Source organism: Nicotiana tomentosiformis, chromosome 8 (assembly GCF_000390325.3).
Source record: "Nicotiana tomentosiformis chromosome 8, ASM39032v3, whole genome shotgun sequence".
NCBI lineage: Eukaryota > Viridiplantae > Streptophyta > Magnoliopsida > Solanales > Solanaceae > Nicotiana > Nicotiana tomentosiformis.
Genome location: NC_090819.1, coordinates 131,887,639 through 131,910,039, shown reverse-complemented (window position 1 = coordinate 131,910,039; position 22,401 = coordinate 131,887,639). Strand labels below are relative to the sequence as shown.

The window sequence follows — 22,401 nt, the reverse complement described above, 5'->3', positions numbered from 1 at the left end:
CTTTGATCTACAATAAACGTTAGCATAACAAAAAGCCAACCAATCCATACCCATTGTAACATCAAATTCTACAATATCTAACTCAGTCATGTCTTCTACTGTAGAACACTATACAACGTCTAGCTATCACTGGATCCCCAACAGGTGTAGACACCTCAAAAGGTTCAATCAACTTAGGTTCTATCCTAAACTTACTAGTAACTAATAGAGTGACGTACGATAAGGTGGAACCTGGATCAATCAATGCATATACATCATATGAGGAGACTGATAATATACCTATAACAACATCAGGTGATGACTCTTGATCATGTCGACCCACTAATGCAAAAATGCAGTTCTGAGGACCGCTCGAGATAGATGCTCTACTTATAACTCTACTATGACCGACTGGTGCATGTGAACCTTGCCCAGGGGTCGTACTGATGATGACGAACCAGTTATAGATCTCGCTGGCTGAACTATACATGCACAACCTCTCGTCGGACAATCTCTCATAACATGGCCTGGATAATAACAAGTATACCCATCACGAACCGGTTAACCCGATCCTCCATCTTAGCTTCAATAGTGGGAGCATACCTAGCCAAAGAACCAAACTCAAGGCTGTACTCCCGAACACTCATATTACCCTACCAAAGGGTCAAGAACATATCAACTCTGGACCGTCTAAGCTGTAGTAGCAAATATTGACGAAGAGAAGCCTCTGTAAACTCCCACCATACTGCTACAAGGTCATCCTCACCTCTGGACAAGTCCCAAGACTCATACCAATTAACTGCAACATCCCAAAGTCGCAGTAGCCTTCGTTACTCTCAGAGTCCTCTACATCATATCTATAAATACCTTAGGGTCCTCATTTAAATCTGCTCCGATAAATACTGGAGGGTCCAAATTAATGAAATCACGAACACTCGCACTGATGGCCCTATTTGCATGACCAATACCTACCTCCTAGCGCTGATCATGTATAGTTACTAATCGAGTCAATTGATGAATAACATCTCTCATTTCCTGACCCGATGCATCTGGCTGAGGAGCTGGGGGTACTGGCGCGGGTATTGGAGCTGGTGCCCCTCGGATGTCCTCTAGAGGGGGAAGGGTATGTGAAGTCTAAAATGGACTTTCACACTAAGACTCTCCCCGGGCCCTGGTAACTCTTGGCGCTTGACTTGTAGTCTCATCAACCATAGACTTGCCCTTCTAGGCCACTCTAGCCTTCTTGGGCATCGTTGTAAACATAACATATCATTAGGAAAATGAATCTTTATATCGCATGATCTAAGATAAGAAGGGAGGATAACATCCTATATGTTTTGCAGCCTCCTGTTTATAAGTGTGGTGCACAACACACTTATAAACAAGACTCTACTAGACACGGTCTGTAGAAAACCCTAGGATGGAACTGCTCTGATACCACTTTTGTCACGACCCAAACCGATGGGCCATGATGATTGCCCGAGTCCTACCCGTTGAACAACCCTAAGAATACGTCAAAAATATAAACCTAAAATAAGTGTAGGTCATGCAATACGTCTAGCAATAAACTACTAAATTATGTGAATAACATACGTGAGAAAACATTCCCTAAATACATACATACATACATACATACATACATACATACATACATAAAATACATATATATACATACATACATATATATATATATATATACACTGGAATCGAACCATCTTTGATCTACAATCAACGTTAGCATATCAAGAAGGCAACCAATCCATACCCCTTATAACATCCAATTATACCATATCTAACTCAGTCATGTCTTCTACTGTAGAACACTATACAATCTCTATATACCAGTCTAGCTATCACTAGATCCCCAACAGGTGTAGACACCTCAAAAGGTTCAATCAACTTAGGTTCTATCCCAAACATACTAGTAACCAATGGTGTGACGTACGATAAGGTGGAACCTGGATCAATCAATGCTTATGCATCATATGAGGAAACTGACAATATACCTGTAACAACATCAGATGATGACTCTTGATCATGTAGACCCACTAATGCATAAATGCAGTTTTGAGGACCGCTCGAGATAGATGCTTTACTTATAACTCTACTATGACCGACTGGTGCCTGTGAACCTTGCCCGATGGGCGTACTGACGATGACGAACCAGTTATAGATCTCGTTGGCTGAACTATACATGCACCACCTCTCGTCGGACAATCTCTCATAACATGGCCTAGATAATCACAAGTATAACAAACACCCAACCTACAAGGCACTGCCTGACATACTGCTTAGCACACTGAGCACACCGTGGCAATGTTGGCCTCATCTGACTTGACTCAACCATATAGAGAGAACTAGAGGATCTGGAACTCTGAATGGGCCCTAAATATGTGGAGCGATAAAACCTCCTACCAGCAAACGGAGGAGGTGCACTACCTAATGGCTGGGTCAGATACCTCGGTTTTGCCTATCTTTGACCACCTCAAAACTTACAAGAAGGACTTGAAGATCTTGCTCTCTTACTCTGGCCCCTATCATGCTCACGATCGGCCCTCTACTTCTGCATACACTTTTCTACACCCTGAGCAGATTCCTGAATATGAGAAATATCAATGTCTGGCTAAAGTGAGACCGACATACAGTCATTAAGAAGGTGCGGCTCCATCCCCATCACAAATCGGTGAACCCGATCCTCCATCTTAGCTACAATAGTGGGAGCATACTTTGCCGAAGAATCAAACTCAAGGTTGTACTCCCGAACACTCATATTACCCTGCCAAAGGGTCAAGAACCTATCAACTCTGGACGATCTAAGCTCTAGTGGCAAATAATGACGAAGAGAAGCCTCTATAAATTCCCACCATACTACTAGAAGGTCATCCTCACCTCTAGACAAGTCCCAAGACTCGTACCAATTAACTGTAACATCCCAAAGTCGTAGTAGCCTTCATTACTCTCAAAGTTCTCTACATCATATCGATAAATAACTTAGGGTCCTCATTTGAATCTGCTCTGATAAATACCGGAGGGTCCAAATTAATGAAATCACGAACACTCGCACTGATGGCCCTATTTGCATGACCAATTCCTACCTCCTAGTGTTGATCCTGTGCAGTTACTAATCGAGTCAATTGATGAATAACATCTCTCATCTCCTATCCCGATGCATCTGGCTGAGGAGCTGGGGTTACTGGGGCGGGCATTAGAGCTTGTGCCCCTCGGATATCTTCTGGAGGGGGAAGGGTATGTGAAGTCTGAAATGGAGTCTCACACTGAGACTCTCCCCAGGCCCTGGTAACTCGTGGCGCTTGACTTGTAGTCTCATCAACCATAGACTTGCCCTTCTGGGCGGTTGTAGCCTTCTTGGGCATTGCTGAAAACATAACATATCATTAGGAAAATGAATCTTTATATCGCATGATCTAAGATAAGAAGGGAGGATAACATCCTATATGTTTTGCAGCCTCCTATTTATAAGTGTGGTGCACAACACACTTATAAAGAAGACTAATGTGAATTAATGGTTAATGTATGTAAATCTGATTCGCTTGGCGGATGATGCGTACTGGGTGTCAGTCATATCTAGGGGTAGTTTGGTACATGATAATTCCGCTTGATTTATGATTGAAAATTGACGCACATATACCATTATTAACAATTATTAACAATGTTTTAGCCAAAAATTAGGCTTAGCAATTATAGCTTAATCAAATTGGTATGGATAGACAAATTCTCCAAAATGGACGAATATACAAGAGATCTTGGGGTTTTGGTAGAGTTTTTAAGAGATCTTGGATATCTCGTTCCCTTGTTTCTAGTTCATTAAAATTTAATAGACAAAGCATCTTACACTACAACAACAACGACCTAGTTTATTCTCACAAGTGGGGTCTGGGGATGGTGAGATATATGCAACCTTACCCCTAGCTGGACGGACAGGGAGAGACAAAGCATCTTAAACTGATAATAATAATTTACATCATTATAAAATGTAATCTCACCATGAAAGACTCACCTGAAATATCAATTCGAAATCTAAAAAATTTGAGCATTTTTTTTTAAAGTTTGTGTGATTGGAGTTCTTTTTGGAAACACCTAGACAAAGTTATATACAAAGTTGAAGGAAATTAAAGGTGATTTGGATTGCTTTTGAGACAAAATTCATAGCTGACATCGACTTGGAAAACGTTGCAACGATAATGTATATCACATATGTATATCGTATATATCCATACATATTTTCATGGATATCACAAATGTATATGATAACAACAACAACAACTCAGTAAAATCCCACTAGTGGGTCTGGGGAGGGTAATGTGTGCGCAGACCTTACCCCTTACCCGAAAGAGTATAGAGGCTGTTTCCGAAAGACCCTCGGCTCAAGAAAATAAAAAGACTAAAGGACAAAAGGAGACAATTTTAGTATCACCACAACAATCATAAGAAAAATAGGAACCCCATGAAATCCAGAAGAAAGATGCAAAGCAAAAGCGATAGCTAGTAAATAGGTCCTGCACTGAAAAGTAAAATAATAAGACACAACATTGCCACTAGCTATCTTAGACAAAAACCCTACCTGGATAGTCCCACAATGGTATGAAGTAAGGAAATACTTAACTACATCCTAACCTACAACCCTAATACTCGATATCCACATCTTCCAATCAAGTTTCATGTCCTTGGAAATATGGAGCCTCACCATATCCTGCCTGATCACCTCTCCCCAATACTTCTTAGGTCACCCTCTACCTCTTCTCGTGCCCTCCACAACCAGCCGCTCACACCTTTATACCGGAGCATCTGGGCTTCTCCTCTGAACATGTCCGAATCATCTATGCCTCGCTTCCCGTATCTTGTCATCAATGGGAGGCACCTGCACCTTCTCCCGAATATCATCATTCCTAATCTTATATATCCTAGTGTGCCCGCACATCCACCTCAGCATCCTACATTCTACTTCTTTCATCTTCTGGATATGTGAGTTCTTAAAGGGCCAACACTCAGCCCCATACATCATGGCCGGTCTAACCACCGCTTTATAGAACTTACCTTTGAGTATCGGTGGCACTCTCTTGTCACACAAGACTCCAGATGCTAACCTCCACTTCATCCATCCTACCCCAATACGGTGTGTGACATCCCCGTCAATCTCCCATCCCCCCTTGATAACCGAACCAAAGTACTTGAAGTTGCCTCTACTCGGGATGACCTGTGATTCAAGCCTCACATCCATGCCCACTTGCACTGGCTCAGCGCTGAACTTACAATCCAGGTATTTCGTCTTCATCCTGCTCAGCTTGAAACCCTTAGACTTAGGAGCATGTCTCCAAACCTCCAACCTCTCGTTAACACCGGCTCGCGACTCATCAATCAGAACTATGTCATCGGTGAATAGCATGCACCATGACACCTCCCCTTGAATATGGTATGTTAACGCGTCCATCACCAGGGAGAACAAGAACAGACTGATCATAAAACCTTGGTGTAACCCAATTACAACCGTAAAATGCTTAGAGTCGCCTCCTACTGTCCTAAATCGAGTCTTAGCCACATCATACATGTCCTTAATTGCCATAATGTAGGAAACCGACACACCTTTTGCCTCGAGGCATCTCCAGAGAACTTCTCTATGAATCTTTTCATACGCTTTCTCTAGGTCAATAAACACTATGTGCAAATCCTTTTTCCTCTCTCTGTACAGTTCAACCAACTTCCTAACAAAGAGTATTGCTTTTGTAGTCGAATGACCCGTCATGAACCCGAACTGGTTGTCGGATACAGACATTGTTATCCTCACCCTCGCTTCAACCACCCTCTCCCACACTATCATGGTATGACTCAGTAATTTGATACCCCTATAATTGTTACAACTCTAGATATCACCTTTGTTCTTATACAATGGAACCACTGTACTCCACCTCCACTCATCTGGTATACTCTTCGCCTTAAAAATAACATTAAACAACCTAGTAAACTACTCCAAACCTACTCTCCACACACTTCCAAAATTCCACAGGAATCTCGTCTGGCACGGCTGCTCTACCCCTACTCATCTTACGCATAGCTCCCACGACCTCCTCAACCTCGATACACATGCAGTACCCAAAGTCATGGTGACTCTTGGAATGCTCCAATTTGCCTAGCACAATATCCCGATCCCCTTCTTCATTCAGAAGTTTATGAAAGTAAGTCTGCCATCTCTTCGTAATCTGTGCATCTTCCATCAGTACTTTACCATCTTCGTCCTTGATGCATCTCACTTGGTCCAAATCCCGAGCCTTCCTCTCTCCCAACTTTGCCAGCCGGAATAACTTCTTCTCCCCATGTTTTTCCCAGTTCCTTGTACATACGGCCATAAGACGTAGTCTTAGCCTCCGTGACCGATAGCGTAACCTCCTTCCTAGATACCTTATACCTCTCCATAGACGCTCGCCTATCCTCGTCACCTATGCTCCCCACTAACTTCAGGTACGCCTCCTCCTTCTCTTCCACTTTACCTTGGACCACTTCATTCCACCGCCAGTTTCCTTTGTGCCCACCAGAGACTCCCGCCGAGACCCCTAACACCTCTATCGCAGCCTCCCTAATACAGTATGTTCTCATTGATCACATAGTGCTCCCGTCACCACTCCTTCTCTAAGCTCCCATAGCTGACAATCGCCTCTCCAACTCTTGGGATTTATCCTTAGTTAAGGCTCCCCACCTGATTCTCGATCTTCCTCAAGAAGACCTTTTCCTCCTCTTTAACATAATACCAACGTCCATCACTAAGAGCCTATGCTGCATCGCGAGTATCTCACCCAGAATCACCTTGCAATCTTTGCACAACCCTATGTCACACCTCCTGAGGAGGGGATAGTCAATTTGAGTCTACGCCACCGCATTTTTAAAAGTAACCAAATTCCCCTCCCTCTTCGGAAATCTAGAGTTCGCAATCACCAACCCAAAAGCCTTAGCGAAGTCCAACAGCGATGTAACTCCTCCGTTCCTGTCCCCAAAACTGAAGCCTCCATGTACCTCACCATAACCACCTGTGGTCGACCCAATATGCCCATTGAAATCCCCTCCTATGAATAGCATCTCAGCAGGCGGAACCTGGCTCACAATCTCATCTAACCTTTCCCAGAAGCACCGTTTAACCTCCTCATATAGGCCTGCATGCGGTGCATAGGCACTAACGATGTTTAGGGTGCACTCTCCAACCACTAACTTAATAATCATCAATCTATCATTCACTCATCTAACCTCAACCACAGACTCTCTAAGTTCCTTATCCATCAAGATGCCCACTCCATTCTTACCTTTATGGACTCTTGAGTACCAAAGTTTATACCCGTCTGCATCCTTCGCCCTCGACCCTACCCACATTGTCTCCTAGACGTGTTATATTGACCCTCCTCTTCTGGAGCATCTTCGCCAACTCCATAGACTTACCCGTCAATGTACCTACATTTCATGACCCAATTCTCAACCTACAGACACCCTTGTTCCCTATACCTCCCTTGCCTCCCGCCCCACCCCCTAACCCCTGCCCTACCTCACTCAACCATCCCAGACCACATCCACTATACTTAAGACATAGTAAGGTGAATCACTATGACACACAAGGCAACATACCAAACCAGAAGAAGACAAGTTACAACTATAGGCACACTAATATGGTGAATAAACTAATACGAACTAAGATTGAAGAAATTTAACTAACACAACAAAGGGAAACTAGAAAACGGGACGTACCAACTTCCACGAGTAGAACCTTGGAATTGTGTTGGTATATACGACAATGTCGCGTCCACCTAGTACGTTCGCGTCCAACTCCCGTTGCCCCTTGCTGACACTCACCCAGGTTGTTCTTCAATGTTTGGACACGCACGTCCCTTTCGGCGCTAATAGCCACAGGCCTTAACATGAAATACACACAAAACACCACGTATCCAAACAAAGGGGGAAAGGGCTGTCACTGCTACCACTGGTGAGGCCCTACCCGTAGCAAAGGAGCGCAAAAAAGGATGAAATATAACCTTAAGTTGATTTAAAAAGCAGTCAATTCAAAAATAATCAGAAGAAAAATGACTAACCCGAAAGCTAAAAAGAAAAACCCATTAGAAAAAAGTTCATACAATTTCAGTTGTTAAGAAAATACAAAACAAATAAGCCCAGAAGATGTACAGTGAATGAACCCTGATATTCTAATTTGGATGAAATTTATCTTAATCCCTAAGCTAGATCTATAGTTACTCTTTGTATATTAAAAAATAATTAAAATTAAAACAATGAAATCGTCATAATTAATAAAGTTATAAAACGGAAAATTCTCAACATTTTATAGATATATGCAGAGAAAAGCATAAAAATTTGGAATGAATATACAAACACCTACGTTTGACTCGCCTCGAGAGTAGTGATGGAGAGGAGAGGAGAACGAGGAGTAGATGGTGATGAGGAGAGTCAAAAATTTCGGAGCTACAAGTGAGATAAATAGTGCTGCCTCCCACGCACCTTTCCCGAAAAAGAACAAGATCGAGAGGGAGAAAAGAGGTTTCGGAGGACCTACATTTACCTGTTGAGATGCGGTTGTTGCTGCAGTCAGAAATCCGACTGTCGCCGGTACTGTTCTTTGCCAGCAATTGTGGGTGTCGATAATGGGGGGGGGGGGAGATAGAGAAGAGAGAGGAGAGAGGGGTAGGAGATAATGGGGAGGAGAGGGGGAGGGAGCTACCTGCTGTTGTCATTGGTTATCGGCGGCGGATGGTGTGTACAGGTAGTGACCGTTGGGGCCGTTCCAAATATTCTGGCAAAAGAAGTAGAGAGGAAGAGGAGGAGGATGATAGGACAAAAGAAATCTTTTAGATCTCACTTGAACACAAAACAAGAATCAAGAAAATTAACCTGTGAGAGCAAAAGGCCACTGAAAAACTCTTCCAGCACTTCTCAAATGTGTATGTTATACATGGAAGATATACACATGCATGTATATTGGTTATATACATAATTATATATACGCCGCGCTTCAGCTCATCTTTTTCGCGTTTATCCAGCTTGAAATTCCATCTAACAGCTCTTTCAATCAACCCACAAGTGTTTTCTAATCAACCCACTCTTCGAATGAGCTTTAGTTTTAGTACAAGCTTCACACAAGTGTTATCAATATAATATTTGAACATAAACTTCAAATTATAAGATCTTAAAGCTTCAAGCTTGATCAATAGTTGTGGGTTTCAAAATCTTCTCCAAATTCAGTGAATTCAATGAATTTCTGATGGTGTTTTAGTGAATGAAGGTGGCTGAAGAGTGAAAAATGGAATTGACGAGGTGCTACTATTACGTGGTAAAGGAATGCTGAGAAAGAAGATGAACTATTTTGAACTTTGCTAATTGTTTTACTAAAATAATCGAATTGGGCTAAAACATGCCAATAATGATAAGTTGGGATATTTCATGCCATATGTTGTTCCCGTTGGCCATAGAGTGCCAAATTTTCTTTTATTTTAGAGTTGCTTTAAGTTACACATATAAGACGTTGTAATTTTCTTAATTACACTTAGAGCAATTTAACAAGTTATCATATCAAAGTAATTATGATTCGTGTTAGAGGTCAACTTAGCTTGATATGTAACAACTTCTGACCTAATTAGAGGGCAAAACATAAACTCTTCATTTTATACGTGGAAGTCCTTGAAATAAGCTTTATTTCATATATTTATATTATTAAAAAAAAAAGAGTGTGTTATAAATTTGAATGAAGAATTATCTTAATTATAAGCTTGGTCCAAACTTAATGATGACTTCTTCAAACACGGGCTTGGGTATAGTAGAGTGGAATAACATATGGACTTGCTTGTTTATATATGTCTTCTAACATTTTGACCACTTGTGAATCTTACCGAGCACAAGTATTTAATGGTAAGTAGGTAATGCCAACAACACTGAAGTCCAATTTAAAGAAAATAGGATCATATTTCAATCAAAAGATCATTTGAACAAACTGATCTAGTAATTACAAATTGCTATTTTAAATTAGAGATGCACATTAACGTAAATACAATCATACTTGGATGGAGAAATTTTAGTCATCGTATACAAGACATGATTAAAGCATTTAAAACTAATAAAGTTTCAAGCATCATTAACTAAATCAAATAAGGGAATGAATGAAAAGTAACAAAATAACATAAACTGAAAAGATATTTGGAGCATTCGACAAAATAAGTACTTTATGCACTTTTTCTGCATTTGAGATTGAAAGCATTAGTAGGAGTCCAGTGTTCATGTCCCAGAAAAAAGGGGGGGGGGAGAGAAGAGAACTACCAATCTCGTAGTTTTACAAAACCAACACAACTGCAATTGGACTTAATTCTCACATAGATACCAATTTTTTCTTCTCCACTTGTGCAACTTTACATGGGCGTGCCAACCTCAACTTTATCGGCATATGGTCTGAAATGTCGCTTCCTAGAATCGTTGGTGTTACACGCTCAAATGAAGTGTAAAATTTCGAAGTGCAGATTATCCTATCAAGTTTGGATAATCTTTGTGGTGATTTGGTATCTCCATATGTAAAGGGGCTGAAATCTAAATCTAACTTACTAGGGCTAGCCGTAAAATTGATGAAGTTACTCATATGCTCTTTTGTATTTGGAGATCTGATGCTTCTCTATGATGGGCGGGTTAGATTAGCATCCCCCAATCATAGGTCATGATGTATCATATAACTTATTACATGACTCGTGATGTGGTGTCAATTTTAATGGTTCTAAATATAAACCATATGTTAGATCTCCATAAACTCCATGAAATTTGAACTTAACCGATGGATATTTAACCAGTTGAATATTTACCGATATATATTTGTCAATCCCTCTCGCATTTTCTCTGTGATATCTAAAAGATATAACACAGTTGATGCGTTCTTTGTCCTATAGTAACACCAAATTTTCATGTTTAGTGCTAGTTTTCTATTTGATGTGCGTTTCGCACTCTTGCAATATTACCAAGTGAGGTTTGTTCATCCGTAGATACGCTTCTATAGACTCTTTTCTAAATGTATTTTTCTCATAACAGTGACTGACTTTCCACGAAACAATTTCGATGAACTTGAAGCGCTCATTCTGTTATGCTTCTCTCTTTTTTCAAACTCTAGTATTTTGTTTTGTTTTGAATTTGTATAGCGTTTGCAAGTAAGAAATGGTTCTTTGTGCATATATATAGAGTTCATTATGTATATGCACCCCAGTGCTGAGTCTAGGCGAATCCCATGCGGTGGGGCAAACCTTAGTGCTGAGTCTAGGCAAATCCCATGCGGTGGGGAAAACCTCAGTGAGGACGCTGAGTCCATAAGAGGGGGTGTATGTATCACCCCAAATTTAGATAGATTTTCACATCGACAAATCATAAGTGGAATGCTGGGTATATAAGTTAACAAGCCTTATACCTTAGTGACGCATTTTAAACCTGTGAGCGCCTAGCACAGAGCATACAATATCACTAGCGGGCTGGTCTGTTACAAATGGTATTACAGCCACTCTTGTGTTAGCCTTTTCGATGTTGGGTCAAAGTTCAACTTAGTTTAGGCAAATTTTAGTTAGGCGGGGCAAAACACAGTGCTGAGTGTTGGCGAATCCCATGCTGTGGGATAAACCTCAGTGAGGACGTGAGTCCATAAGAGGGGGTGTATGTAACACCTCAGACTTTAGATATAGTCTTACATCGCCAACACATGAGAGTGCTCTGATACCACTCTTGTGTTTTGCTGGCGTGGGACTCTGTCTAACATCTGGAGTGTTACAGATGCAGACTGCTCCTTTCTAAAATAAGAACCAAATAAATTTCACTTCATATAACGTATATTTTCATCTTTCTTTGATACTTAATAGTACTCTAGAACTATAATGTAAAAGATTTGAGATCTTCCCTTTTTCTCTTTACTCTCCTTTTTTAAACTTTATCTTCTGAGGTACAATATTAAGAGGGTAATATATTACCGCAACCGGTGTTTTCATCTACTTGCAAATTTGCTTACAACTTTCTGTAGAGCTCACTTTTGGAAATATGAAAACTTGACTTGAGCCATCGCGATGACACAACTAGGGGTGTTCATGATGCGGTTTGGGTAAGTGAGTTTTTCAAATATTGGAACCAAACCAAACCAATTGAGTCGGTTTTTTATCGATTCGGTTTATGTCGAGTTTTTGATTATTTATCGGTTATTTTCTTAAATATGAGACATACACTACCAAATACATATTCTAGCGACTACGTTTTAAACGTAACACTATCAAATCAATTGTTCTTTGAGAAATCTATCATTTTCAAGATATATTGATGATAATCGAATCAAATAGTGATGAAGAATTTAAGTACTCAATTAAAAATTGATTATTTTTAACATGAAATAAATTCTTATACTTAGTAAAAGAAAACTACCAATCAAACTAGAATGTAAAGGCAAATAATTAGATTATTATAATAGCAAGAATTAGACTAAAAATACAAATGTCAAATATATACCATAAAATTTTAGAAACTTTATATAAAAATATACATATATATATAGGTGTAATAATAAATTTAAATAGCTATTTTTATAGTCGGGTTGGTTCGGTTTTTTCGGTTATTTTTTTATTAAAACCAAAACCAAACCAAATTTGATTTGTTTTTAAAATTCAAAATCAAAACCACACCAAATTTGATCGGTTTTTAAAATTAAAAACCAAAACCAAACCAAACCAAACCTAAAAAGAATCGGATTTTTGGTCAGTTTGGTTGTGTTTTCGCTTTGGTTCGATTTTTCGGGTTCTTATGAACACCCCTAATTGAAAGCATTAGTAGAAGTCCATTGTTCATGGCCCAGAAAAAATAAAGGGGGTGGGGGAGGGGGGAAGAGAAGAGAACTGCCAATCTCGTAGTTTCACTAAACCAACACAACTGCAATTGGACTTAATTCTCACATAGTGCCTATTTGGATACCAATTTTTTCTTCTCCACTTGTGCAACTTTACTTGGGCGTGCCAACCTCAACTTTATCGGCATATGGTCCGAATGTCGCTTCCTAGAATCGTTGGTGTTACACGTTCAAATGAAGTGTAAAATTTTGAAGGGGAGATTATCCTATCAAGTTTGGATAATCTTTGTGGTGATTTGGTATCTCCACATGTAAAGGGGCCGAAATCTAAATCTAAAATACCGGGTGTCACGACCCAATTCCATTATAGGCCGTGATGGCTCCCAACACCGTTGTTAGGCAAGCCAACACTGATCAATTAGTAATTTTTGTTTAAATAAATTAATAAGTAGTGACCCCCCCCCCCTCTTTTGTTAAGAAAATCTAGAAGCTTACAATTTTAACATAAATAAGTGGAAGCAACGATTACAAAATCGAAATCATGTAAGCCAAAACCAAAGTCACAAGTCTACTAGTGTGCGCCAAGACCTGGTGTCATAAGTATATGGGAAATGTAGTAGAATATACAAAACAAATGCTAGCCTATTGTCTGAAAGGAGATAGACAGAAAATAAATCATAAGAGAGACTCCAGCTGCAGCAGAACGGCTCAAAAGGGCAGTTCACAGGAAGTCTCGAGCTGGAAAATCAATCTACACGCCTGACTGGTGGCCAGATGCACCTGCCTCAAATCGAGTACAATCAAGTATGGAAGTGTAGCGTGAGTACATAAAAATATGTACCCAGTAAGTATCTAGTCTAACCTCGAAGAAGTAGTGACGAGGGGTCGACTTCAGCACCTACTAGGCCCAACAATATAGTAATGTATGATTCTAAATAAGCACGATATATATAACTAACAATAAACTCAGAACAAGAAATAACTGAACAGGTCTTCCGTCATATTTAAGAACCCAAAACACTTCCTTCATTTAAAACAGTTGATCTCTAAAATAGTAAATTTATACCAAGTATACAAAGGCTTCCAATCCTATTATCACACACAAATTCTAGGACATTCGGCCCGATCCAACATAAAATTTAAATTGTGCACTGCCGAGGCTCGAAGGGCGCGAACCATAGATACATCTATTAACCTTCCGAGGCGAACGATCTGCTTCCATGAGAGTAGTGGAAATAGTCACCCTGCTCACGGAATATACTTGAGACACGGTTACATATAAATTTAACATAGTTTTCCTAAATTATTTTCAAAATAGTAATTTACTTGAAACCTTTGAAATTCTTAAAATATTTAATTTAGTTCTTATCCAATACAATCAACATATATGATCAGTTAACGGTATCCACAAAGCATGGTGTAAGCCTAAAACTACCTGGACATAACAGGAATAGTAGCTACGTACGGACTCTCGTCACTTCGTGTGTACGTAGCCGCCACAAATAATCACATATTAATTAAGTTCACCTATGGGAAAATTTCCCTCTTACAAGGTTTGAAAAGGGACTTACCTTGCGTCAAGGCCTACTTTCCGTTCCAAGCTTATGCCCCAAACCCTCAATTTGGTGCCGAATAATCCAAAACTATCCAAATAGTGTAAAGACTAATCAATACAGGCTTAAAAGTTCATATCCCAACTATTAAAGTAATTTTTCAATTCAAATTGCAAGATTCCTAAAATTTCTTCCCCGGGCCCACGTGCCTGGATTTCGGATGTTTTCGAAGAAAGTTGTTACTCATAACCTCAGGAACATAAATATATGATTTACTTTAAGTTCCATAACCATTTTAGTGGTAAAGCTCCATTTTTATCGAAAGAGGCCTCGCGTTAGCGAAGGCAAATGACTCAGCCACCCTGAAGACCCTTCATCACGAACACGGTCAATGTTTCACGAACGCGGAGGCTAGCTTGGCCTACCCTACGAAAATGTGAGGGTTGCTTCACGAACAGGAAGAACAAAGCGGCCCAGCCCAGTTAGTCTACTCGAATGCGAAGGTCACTAGCCCAGACCTTCGCGAAATTAGACTAGCTATCGTGAACGTGTAACACATTTTCCCCCCAACATCAACTCCTTCTATGCGAACGCGATAGTCCATTCGCGATCGCAAAGAAGGAAACCAGAACTTGACATTTCTAGTTTCTCACACTTTGCTCCGAGGGGTCCAAAACTCACCCAAGTCACTCGGAACCCCGTCCAAAGGCACTAACAGGTCTGTAATCATAATACGGACTTGATCGAACTCTCGAAATGTGAAAAACAACAACGAAACCAAGAATCATACCCCAAAACCAAATTGAATCAAACTTTGAACTTCAAGTTTTCCAAATCCCCCGAATGCGCTGAATAATGCTTAAACTACTCGAAATGATACCAAATTTTGTGTGCAAGTCTTAAATGACATTACGGAACTACTCCCAGTCTCGGAATTCAACTCGGACCTCGATAACACCAAAACCCGCTCCAAACAAAATTTAAAGAACTTCAAAGTTCTTTAAGAACCAACTTTCTCTATTGGGCACCAAGACCCTCCCGGGTCATCCAAAACCCAATCCAAACATACGCCCAAGTCCGAAATCATCATACGAACCTATTGGAACCATCAAATCCCGATTCCGAGGTCATTTATTCAAAATGTTGACCAAAGTCAAACTTTGCTTTTTAAGCCAACCTTTAGGAACCAAGTGTTCCGATTTCAATCAAAACTCTTCCCAATCCCGAACCAACCATCCCTGCAAGTCATAAATCAGTAAAAGCAAGTACGAGAAGTCTTATTTAGGGGAACGGGGTTCTAGAAAGAAAAATGACCGGTTGGGTCGTTACATTCTCCACCTCTTAAACAAATGTTCGTCCTCGAACAGGTGCCGAATAAGTATGGATATCTGCTCCGCATGTCCTCCTTGAACTCCCAGGTCGCCTCCTTGACTGTTGCCCCCTCCACTGAACCTTTACCGTGGAAATCCTCTTGGACCTCAACTGTCGATCCTGTCTAGAAACAATAGTAACTAGCTCCTTCTCATAACCGAAGCTCTCATCTAGCTGAATAGTACTGAAGTCTAACACATTAGACAACTCGGCGTGATACCTCCAAAGCATATACACTTGAAAAGCTGGATGAACCCCTGATAGGCTGGGAGGTAAAGCAAGCTCATAAGCAACCTCCCCGACTCGCCTCAACACCTCAAATGGACCTATAAACCTTGGTCTCAACTTGCCCTTCTTTCCAAATTTCATAATACCCTTCATCGGCGAGACTTTCAAGAGAACCTTCTCGCTGACCATAAATGATACATCGCGCGCCTTCTGATCCGCGTAACTCTTATGTTTTTACTGTGCGGTGTGAAGTCGCTCCTGGATCAACTTTACCTTTTCCAAGGCATCCTTCACCAAATCAGTACCATATAACTTAGCCTCGCTAGGCTCAAACCACCCGATGGGAGAACGACATCGCTGATGATATAAGGCCTCTAATGGAGCCATCTCGATGTTGGACTGGTAACTGTTGTTATAAGCAAACTCGGCCAAAGGAAAGAACTGATCTCATTGTCCCCCAAAGTTAATCACACATGATCTTAGCATGTCCTCCAATATCTGAACTGTCCGCTCTGACTGCCCATCGGTCTGTGGATGGAATGATGTCCTGAGCTCTACACGGGTCCCCAACTCACTATGTACAGCCCTCAAGAAATGTGAGGTGAACTAAGGGCCTCTATCTGATATGATGGAAACAGGCACACCATGCAACTGAACTATCTCCCGAATATAAATTTGGGCCAACTTCTCTGAAGTATATGTAGTCACAACCGGAATGAAGTGTGCCGACTTGGTCAACCTATCGATAATGACCCAAACTTCATAAAACTTCCGCAAGGTCCATGGCAACACAACTACGAAGTCTATGGTAATGTGCTCCCATTTCTACTCAGGTATAGTCATCTGCTGAAGTAGGTCACCTGGCCTCTGGTGCTCATACTTGACCTGCTAGCAATATAGGCACCTAGCCAGATACTCAACTATGTCTTTCTTCATCCGTCGCCACCAAAAATGCTATCTCAGGTCACGATACATCTTTGTAGCACTTGGATGAATAGAATACCAAGAACTGTGTGCCTCCTCTAGGATCCTCTCCCTCAAGCCATCGACATTAGGAACATATAAATGACCCTGGAGTCGTAGAACACCATCCTCGCACATAGAAACCTCCTTGGCACCACCCTATAGTACCATCTCTCTGAGGACTGCCAAGTGCAGATCAACAAACTGTCGAGCCTTGATCTTCTCCAAAAGTGAAGACTGGACAACAACACATGCAAGAACTCGGCTGGGCTCTGAAATATCCAAACTCACCAGTCTGTTAGCCAAGGACTGAATGTCCAAAGCTAATGGTCTCTCCTCAGCTGAAATGAATTCCAAACTACCCATAATCTCTGCCTTCCTGCTCAAGGCATCCGTGACTACATTCGCCTTACCCGAATGATAAATAATAGCGATGTCATAGTCCTTCAGTAGCTCAAGCCACTTGCGCTGCCTCAGATTGAGATCCCTTTGCTTGAACAAGTGCTGCAAGCTGCGGTGATCAGTATAAGCCTCGCAAGGAACCCCATATTAATGATGCCTCCAAATCTTAAGAGCATGAACAATCGCAGCCAACTCCAAGTCGTGCACATGATAATTTTTCTCATGGGGCTTCAGCTGACGTGAAGTGTATGTAATATCTCGCCCCTCCTGCATCAATACACAACCCAAGCCAATGCGTGAAGCGTTGCAGTACACAGTATACACCCTTGAACCGGAAGGCAACACTAAAACTGGTGCTGTAGTCAAGGCTGCCTTGAGCTTCTGAAAGCTCGTCTCACAATCATCGGACCAACGAAACGGGGCACCCTTTTGGGTCAATCTAGTCAACGGTGTTGCAATTGATGAAAAGCCCTCTACAAACCGGCAATAATAGCCCGCTAACCCCGAGATACTCCTGATCTCAGTCTCCGAAATGGGATGAGGCCAACTATGAACTGCGTCAATCTTCATGGGATCCACCTTAATACCCTCTCCTGATACCACATGCCCCAAGAATTCCACAGACTCTAGCCAAAACTCACTTGGAGAACTTAGCATATAGTTTCTATTCTAGCAATGTCTGAAGCACCACTCTCAAATGCTGCTCATGCTCCCCCAAGCTACGTGAGTAAATCAAGATGTCATCAATGAAGACAATAAAAAATGAATCAATATAAGGCATGAAAACCAAGTTCATCAAATCCATAAACGCCGCTGGGGCATTATTCAAGCCGAAGGACATCACTAGAAACTTATAATGACCATATCTGGTACGGAAGGCAGTCTTCGGAACATCTGAGTCCTGAATCTTAAACTGATGGTACCCCGATCTCAAGTCGATCTTAGAAAATACCCTAGCACCCTTCAACTGGTCAAACAAATCATCGATACGCGGCAATGGGTACTTGTTCTTGATGGTAACTTTGTTCAACTGGCGGTAGCCAATGCACATCCACATAGTTCCATCTTTCTTCTTCACAAATAACACTGGTGGACCCCAAGGTGATACAGTTGATCTAACAAACCTCTTTGCTAATAACTCCTCAAGCTACTCCTTCAGCTCCTTTAACTCTTTCGGACCCATACTATATGGTGGGATAGATATAGGTTGGGTACCTGGAGCTAAATCAATACAGAAATCAATATCACGATCTGGCGGCATGCCTGGAAGGTCTGAAGGAAACACATCGGCAAACTCCCAGACTACTGGCACTGAATCAGTCGTCGGAGACTCTGCGATGGTGTCCCGAACATAAGCTAGATAAGCCAGACAACCCTTCTTGACCATATGTCGAGGCTTCAGAAAAGAGATGACCCGACAGATGTACTGATAGAGGAACCCCTCCACTCCAATCTCGGTAACTTTGGCATCGCTAAAGTAACAGTCTTGGCATGGCAATCAAGGACGGTGTGATACGGAGATAACTAGTCCATGCCTAGGATGACCTGAAAGTCAATCATATCAAGTAGCAAAAGGTCCTACATAGTCTCGTAACCAGAGAATGTGACCACACAGGACCGATAGATCCGATCCACAACCACAGAATCGCCCACAGGAGTAGACACATAAATAAGAGTACCCAAGGACTCACGAGGAATATCCAGGATATGAGCAAACAGAGATGACACATATGAATAGGTAAACCCTGGATCAAATAATAGTGAAGCATACCTATCGGAGACATAAATATTACCTATGATCATGACATCTGAGGCCACTGCATCTTGTCTGGCCGGAAAATTATGAAATCTAGCTGGAGCGTCAGCTGGCTGGCCTCCACCTAACTCAACAATAGCTGGCTGACCTCCTCCTGCATGGCCTCCACGTCTAGGATGGCCCCTACCCGCCTGTCCCCCACCTCTGGGCGGTCGGATGACTGGTGCTACAATCATGGGCTGATAGCCCTGCTGTACTGCTTTGCCCCAAAGTCTAGGACAAAATCTCTTTATATGACCCTGATCTCCACACTCATAACAACCTCTCGATACCATAGATTATTGACCCGAAGCCTGACCCTGATAGCCTGAATACACACTAGAGGGACCCTGAATGGCTGGTGGGCGGTATGAACTCTCTAGCATGGAGCTGAAATAGGTACCAGAAGAACCCTGATGAACTGGTGGGTGATAAGAACTCTCTAGAATAGCACTAAAAAAGGGTCACGCTGGAACACCACGAGGAGGGGGTAGTGTCGGATATGTGGGCCAGCTGGGCTAACCCCTCCCAAACTGACCCCTTCCTTTAGCCGGGGCACCTCTAAGCTCTCCAAAGAAATGGCTCCTCTTATCCTGCTGCATCTGCTCTCTACTGATCTGGCGGTAGCCCTCAATCCTCCGAGCAATCTCAACTACCAACTTATAACCAGTACCCACCTCAACCTCCCGGGCCATACTAGCCTGAATACTGGGGTGTAACATCGCAACAAATCTAAACACTCTCTCTGCATCGGTAGGAAGTATTATAAGTGTATGGCGAGACAACATAGATAATCGCGCCTCATAATCAGTCACTGACATATGACCCTGCTCGAGATGCTCAAATTGACCTCACAACTCTTCCCTATGAGAGGGTGGAGTATACCTATCCAAGAAAAGTTGTGTGAACTGGTCCTAAGTCATGGGAGGGGAACCCGCTGTTCTGCCAAGAAGATAAGTCTGCCACCATCTACGGGCCCTGCCCTCTAGCTGGAAAGTAGTGAAGTCCACCCCATGGTACTCAAATATCCTCATGTCGTGCAGTCTGTCCCTACACCGGTCAATAAAATCCTGGGGATCCTCATGTCGCTCACCCCCAAAGATAGGAGGTTGTAGCCTAGTCCATCTGTCAAATAGCTTCTGTGGATCACCCTCCACAGCTGGTCTAGGCTCAGGTGCAGCCACCGCAACTTGGTAGGCTCTGCCCACGGGGAGTGCACCCAGAGTCTTATATACTGCAACTGCGTGCCCAGGAGCCTGAGCAGTAGGGGTCTCTGCTCCCCCTCCTGCCTGAAATGTGGCTGGGTCCGCTGGAAATAAAACAACCTGAGTCATGGTGTCCATGAACCACATCATACGGCCCATGACCTCCTGAAAGCCCGGTGATATCATGAAATCTACTATGGCTGGCTCTGCGGCAGGCACCTCGCCCTGCTTCTCAATAATGGGATCCTCTACTGGATCCGCTGGTGGTGCTACTGGGGCAGCTCTGGGATGCCCTCGTCCCCTACCTCGGTCCGGTTCCCTCCCCCGGCCTCTACCTCGACTTCTAGCAATGGGGGGAGTAGTTCCTTTCTGTTCTGGAACGTCTGTCGCATGCGTCCTCACCATCTGCGAGAGAATAGAAGGAAGAAACATAGTGTTCCATCAATTGCACGATAGGAGATGAATAAAGAGTAGTTTCCTAACATCCTATAGCCTCTTGAAGATAAGTACAAACCTCTTTGCACTTATCCGCAAGACTCTATTAGACCTGCCAATAACTTGTGAGACTTACGTGAACCTAGAGCTCTGATATCATATTGTCACGACCCAATTCCATTACAGGCCGTGATGGTGCCCAACATTGATCAATTAGTGATTTTCGTTTTAAATAAATTAATAAGTAGTGACCCCCCTTTTTTTGTTAAGAAAATCCAGAAGGTTACAATTTTAACATAAATAAGTGGAAGCAACGATTACAAATCGAAATCATGTAAGCCAAAACAAGTATGTGGGCAATCTAGTAGAATATACAAAACAAAATGCTAGCCTAATGTCTGAAAGGAGATAGACAGAAAATAAATCATATGAGAGACTCTAGCTGCTGTAGAACGGCTCAAAAGGGCAAGGCACCGGGAAGTCTTGAGCTGGAAAATCAATCTACACTCCTGACTCGTGGCCAGATGCACCTGCCTCAAATCCTGTAAAATCAAGTATAGAAGTGTAGCGTGAGTACATAAAAATATGTATCCTGTAAGTATCTAGTCTAACCTCGAAGAAGTAGTAACGAGGGGTCGACTTCGACACCTACTAGGACCAATAATATAGTAATGTGTGATTCTAAATAAGCACGATATACATAACTAACAATAAACTCAGAACAAGAATTAACTGAACAGTTCTTCCGTCATATTTAAGAACCCAAAACACTTCCTTCATTTAAAACAATTGATCTCTAAAACAATAAATTTATACCAAGTATACAAAGGCTTCCAATCCTATTATCACACACAAATTTTACCGAGGAAGTTCGACCCGATCCAACATAAAATGTAAAATGTGTACTGCCGAGGGTCGAACGACGCAAACCATAGATGCATCTATTAACTTGCCAAGGCGAACGGCCCGCTCCCATGAGAGTAGTGGAAATAGTCACCCCACTCACAGAATATACTTGCAACGCGGTTACATATAAATATAACATAGTTTTCCTAATTTCATTTCAAAATAATAGTTTACTTCAAACCTTTGAAATACTTAAAATCTTCAATTTAGTTCTTATCCAATACAATCAACATATATGATCAGTTAACGGTGTCCACAAAGCATGGTGTAAGCCTAAAACTACCCGAACATACAGGAATAGTAGCTACGTACGGACTATCATCACTTCGTGCGTACATAGCCCACACAAATAATCACATATTAATTAAGTTCACCAATGGGGAAATTTCCCTCTTACAAGGTTAGAAAAGAGACTTACCTCGCTTCAAGGCCTACTTTCCGGTCCAAGCTTATGCCCCAGACCCTCAATTTGGTGCCGAACAATCCAAAACTATACAAATAGTGTAAAGACTAATCAATATAGGCTTAAATGTTCATATCCCAACAATTAAAGTAATTTCCCAACTCAAGTTGCAAGATTCCTAAAAATTCTTCCCCGGGCCCACATGCCCGGATTCCGGAAATTTTCAAAGAATGTTGTTACCCATAACCTTAGGAACATAAATATATGATTTTCTTTAAGTTCCATAACCATTTTCGTGGTAAAACTCCATTTTT

The 22,401-nt window shown here is 41.8% G+C and overlaps 1 protein-coding gene across 1 annotated transcript; it reads right to left on the bottom strand.

The window, feature by feature from the left end:
• Positions 1-6,216: 6,216 nt before the first annotated feature.
• Positions 6,217-7,206, bottom strand: LOC138898171 (uncharacterized). Its single transcript, XM_070184212.1, has 2 exons — positions 6,929-7,206; positions 6,217-6,568 (listed from the first exon to the last, which is right to left on the bottom strand). The coding sequence occupies exons 1-2, from the start codon at positions 7,204-7,206 to the stop codon at positions 6,217-6,219; spliced, it is 630 nt and encodes a 209-aa protein (XP_070040313.1).
• Between the last annotated feature and the right edge of the window lie 15,195 nt (positions 7,207-22,401).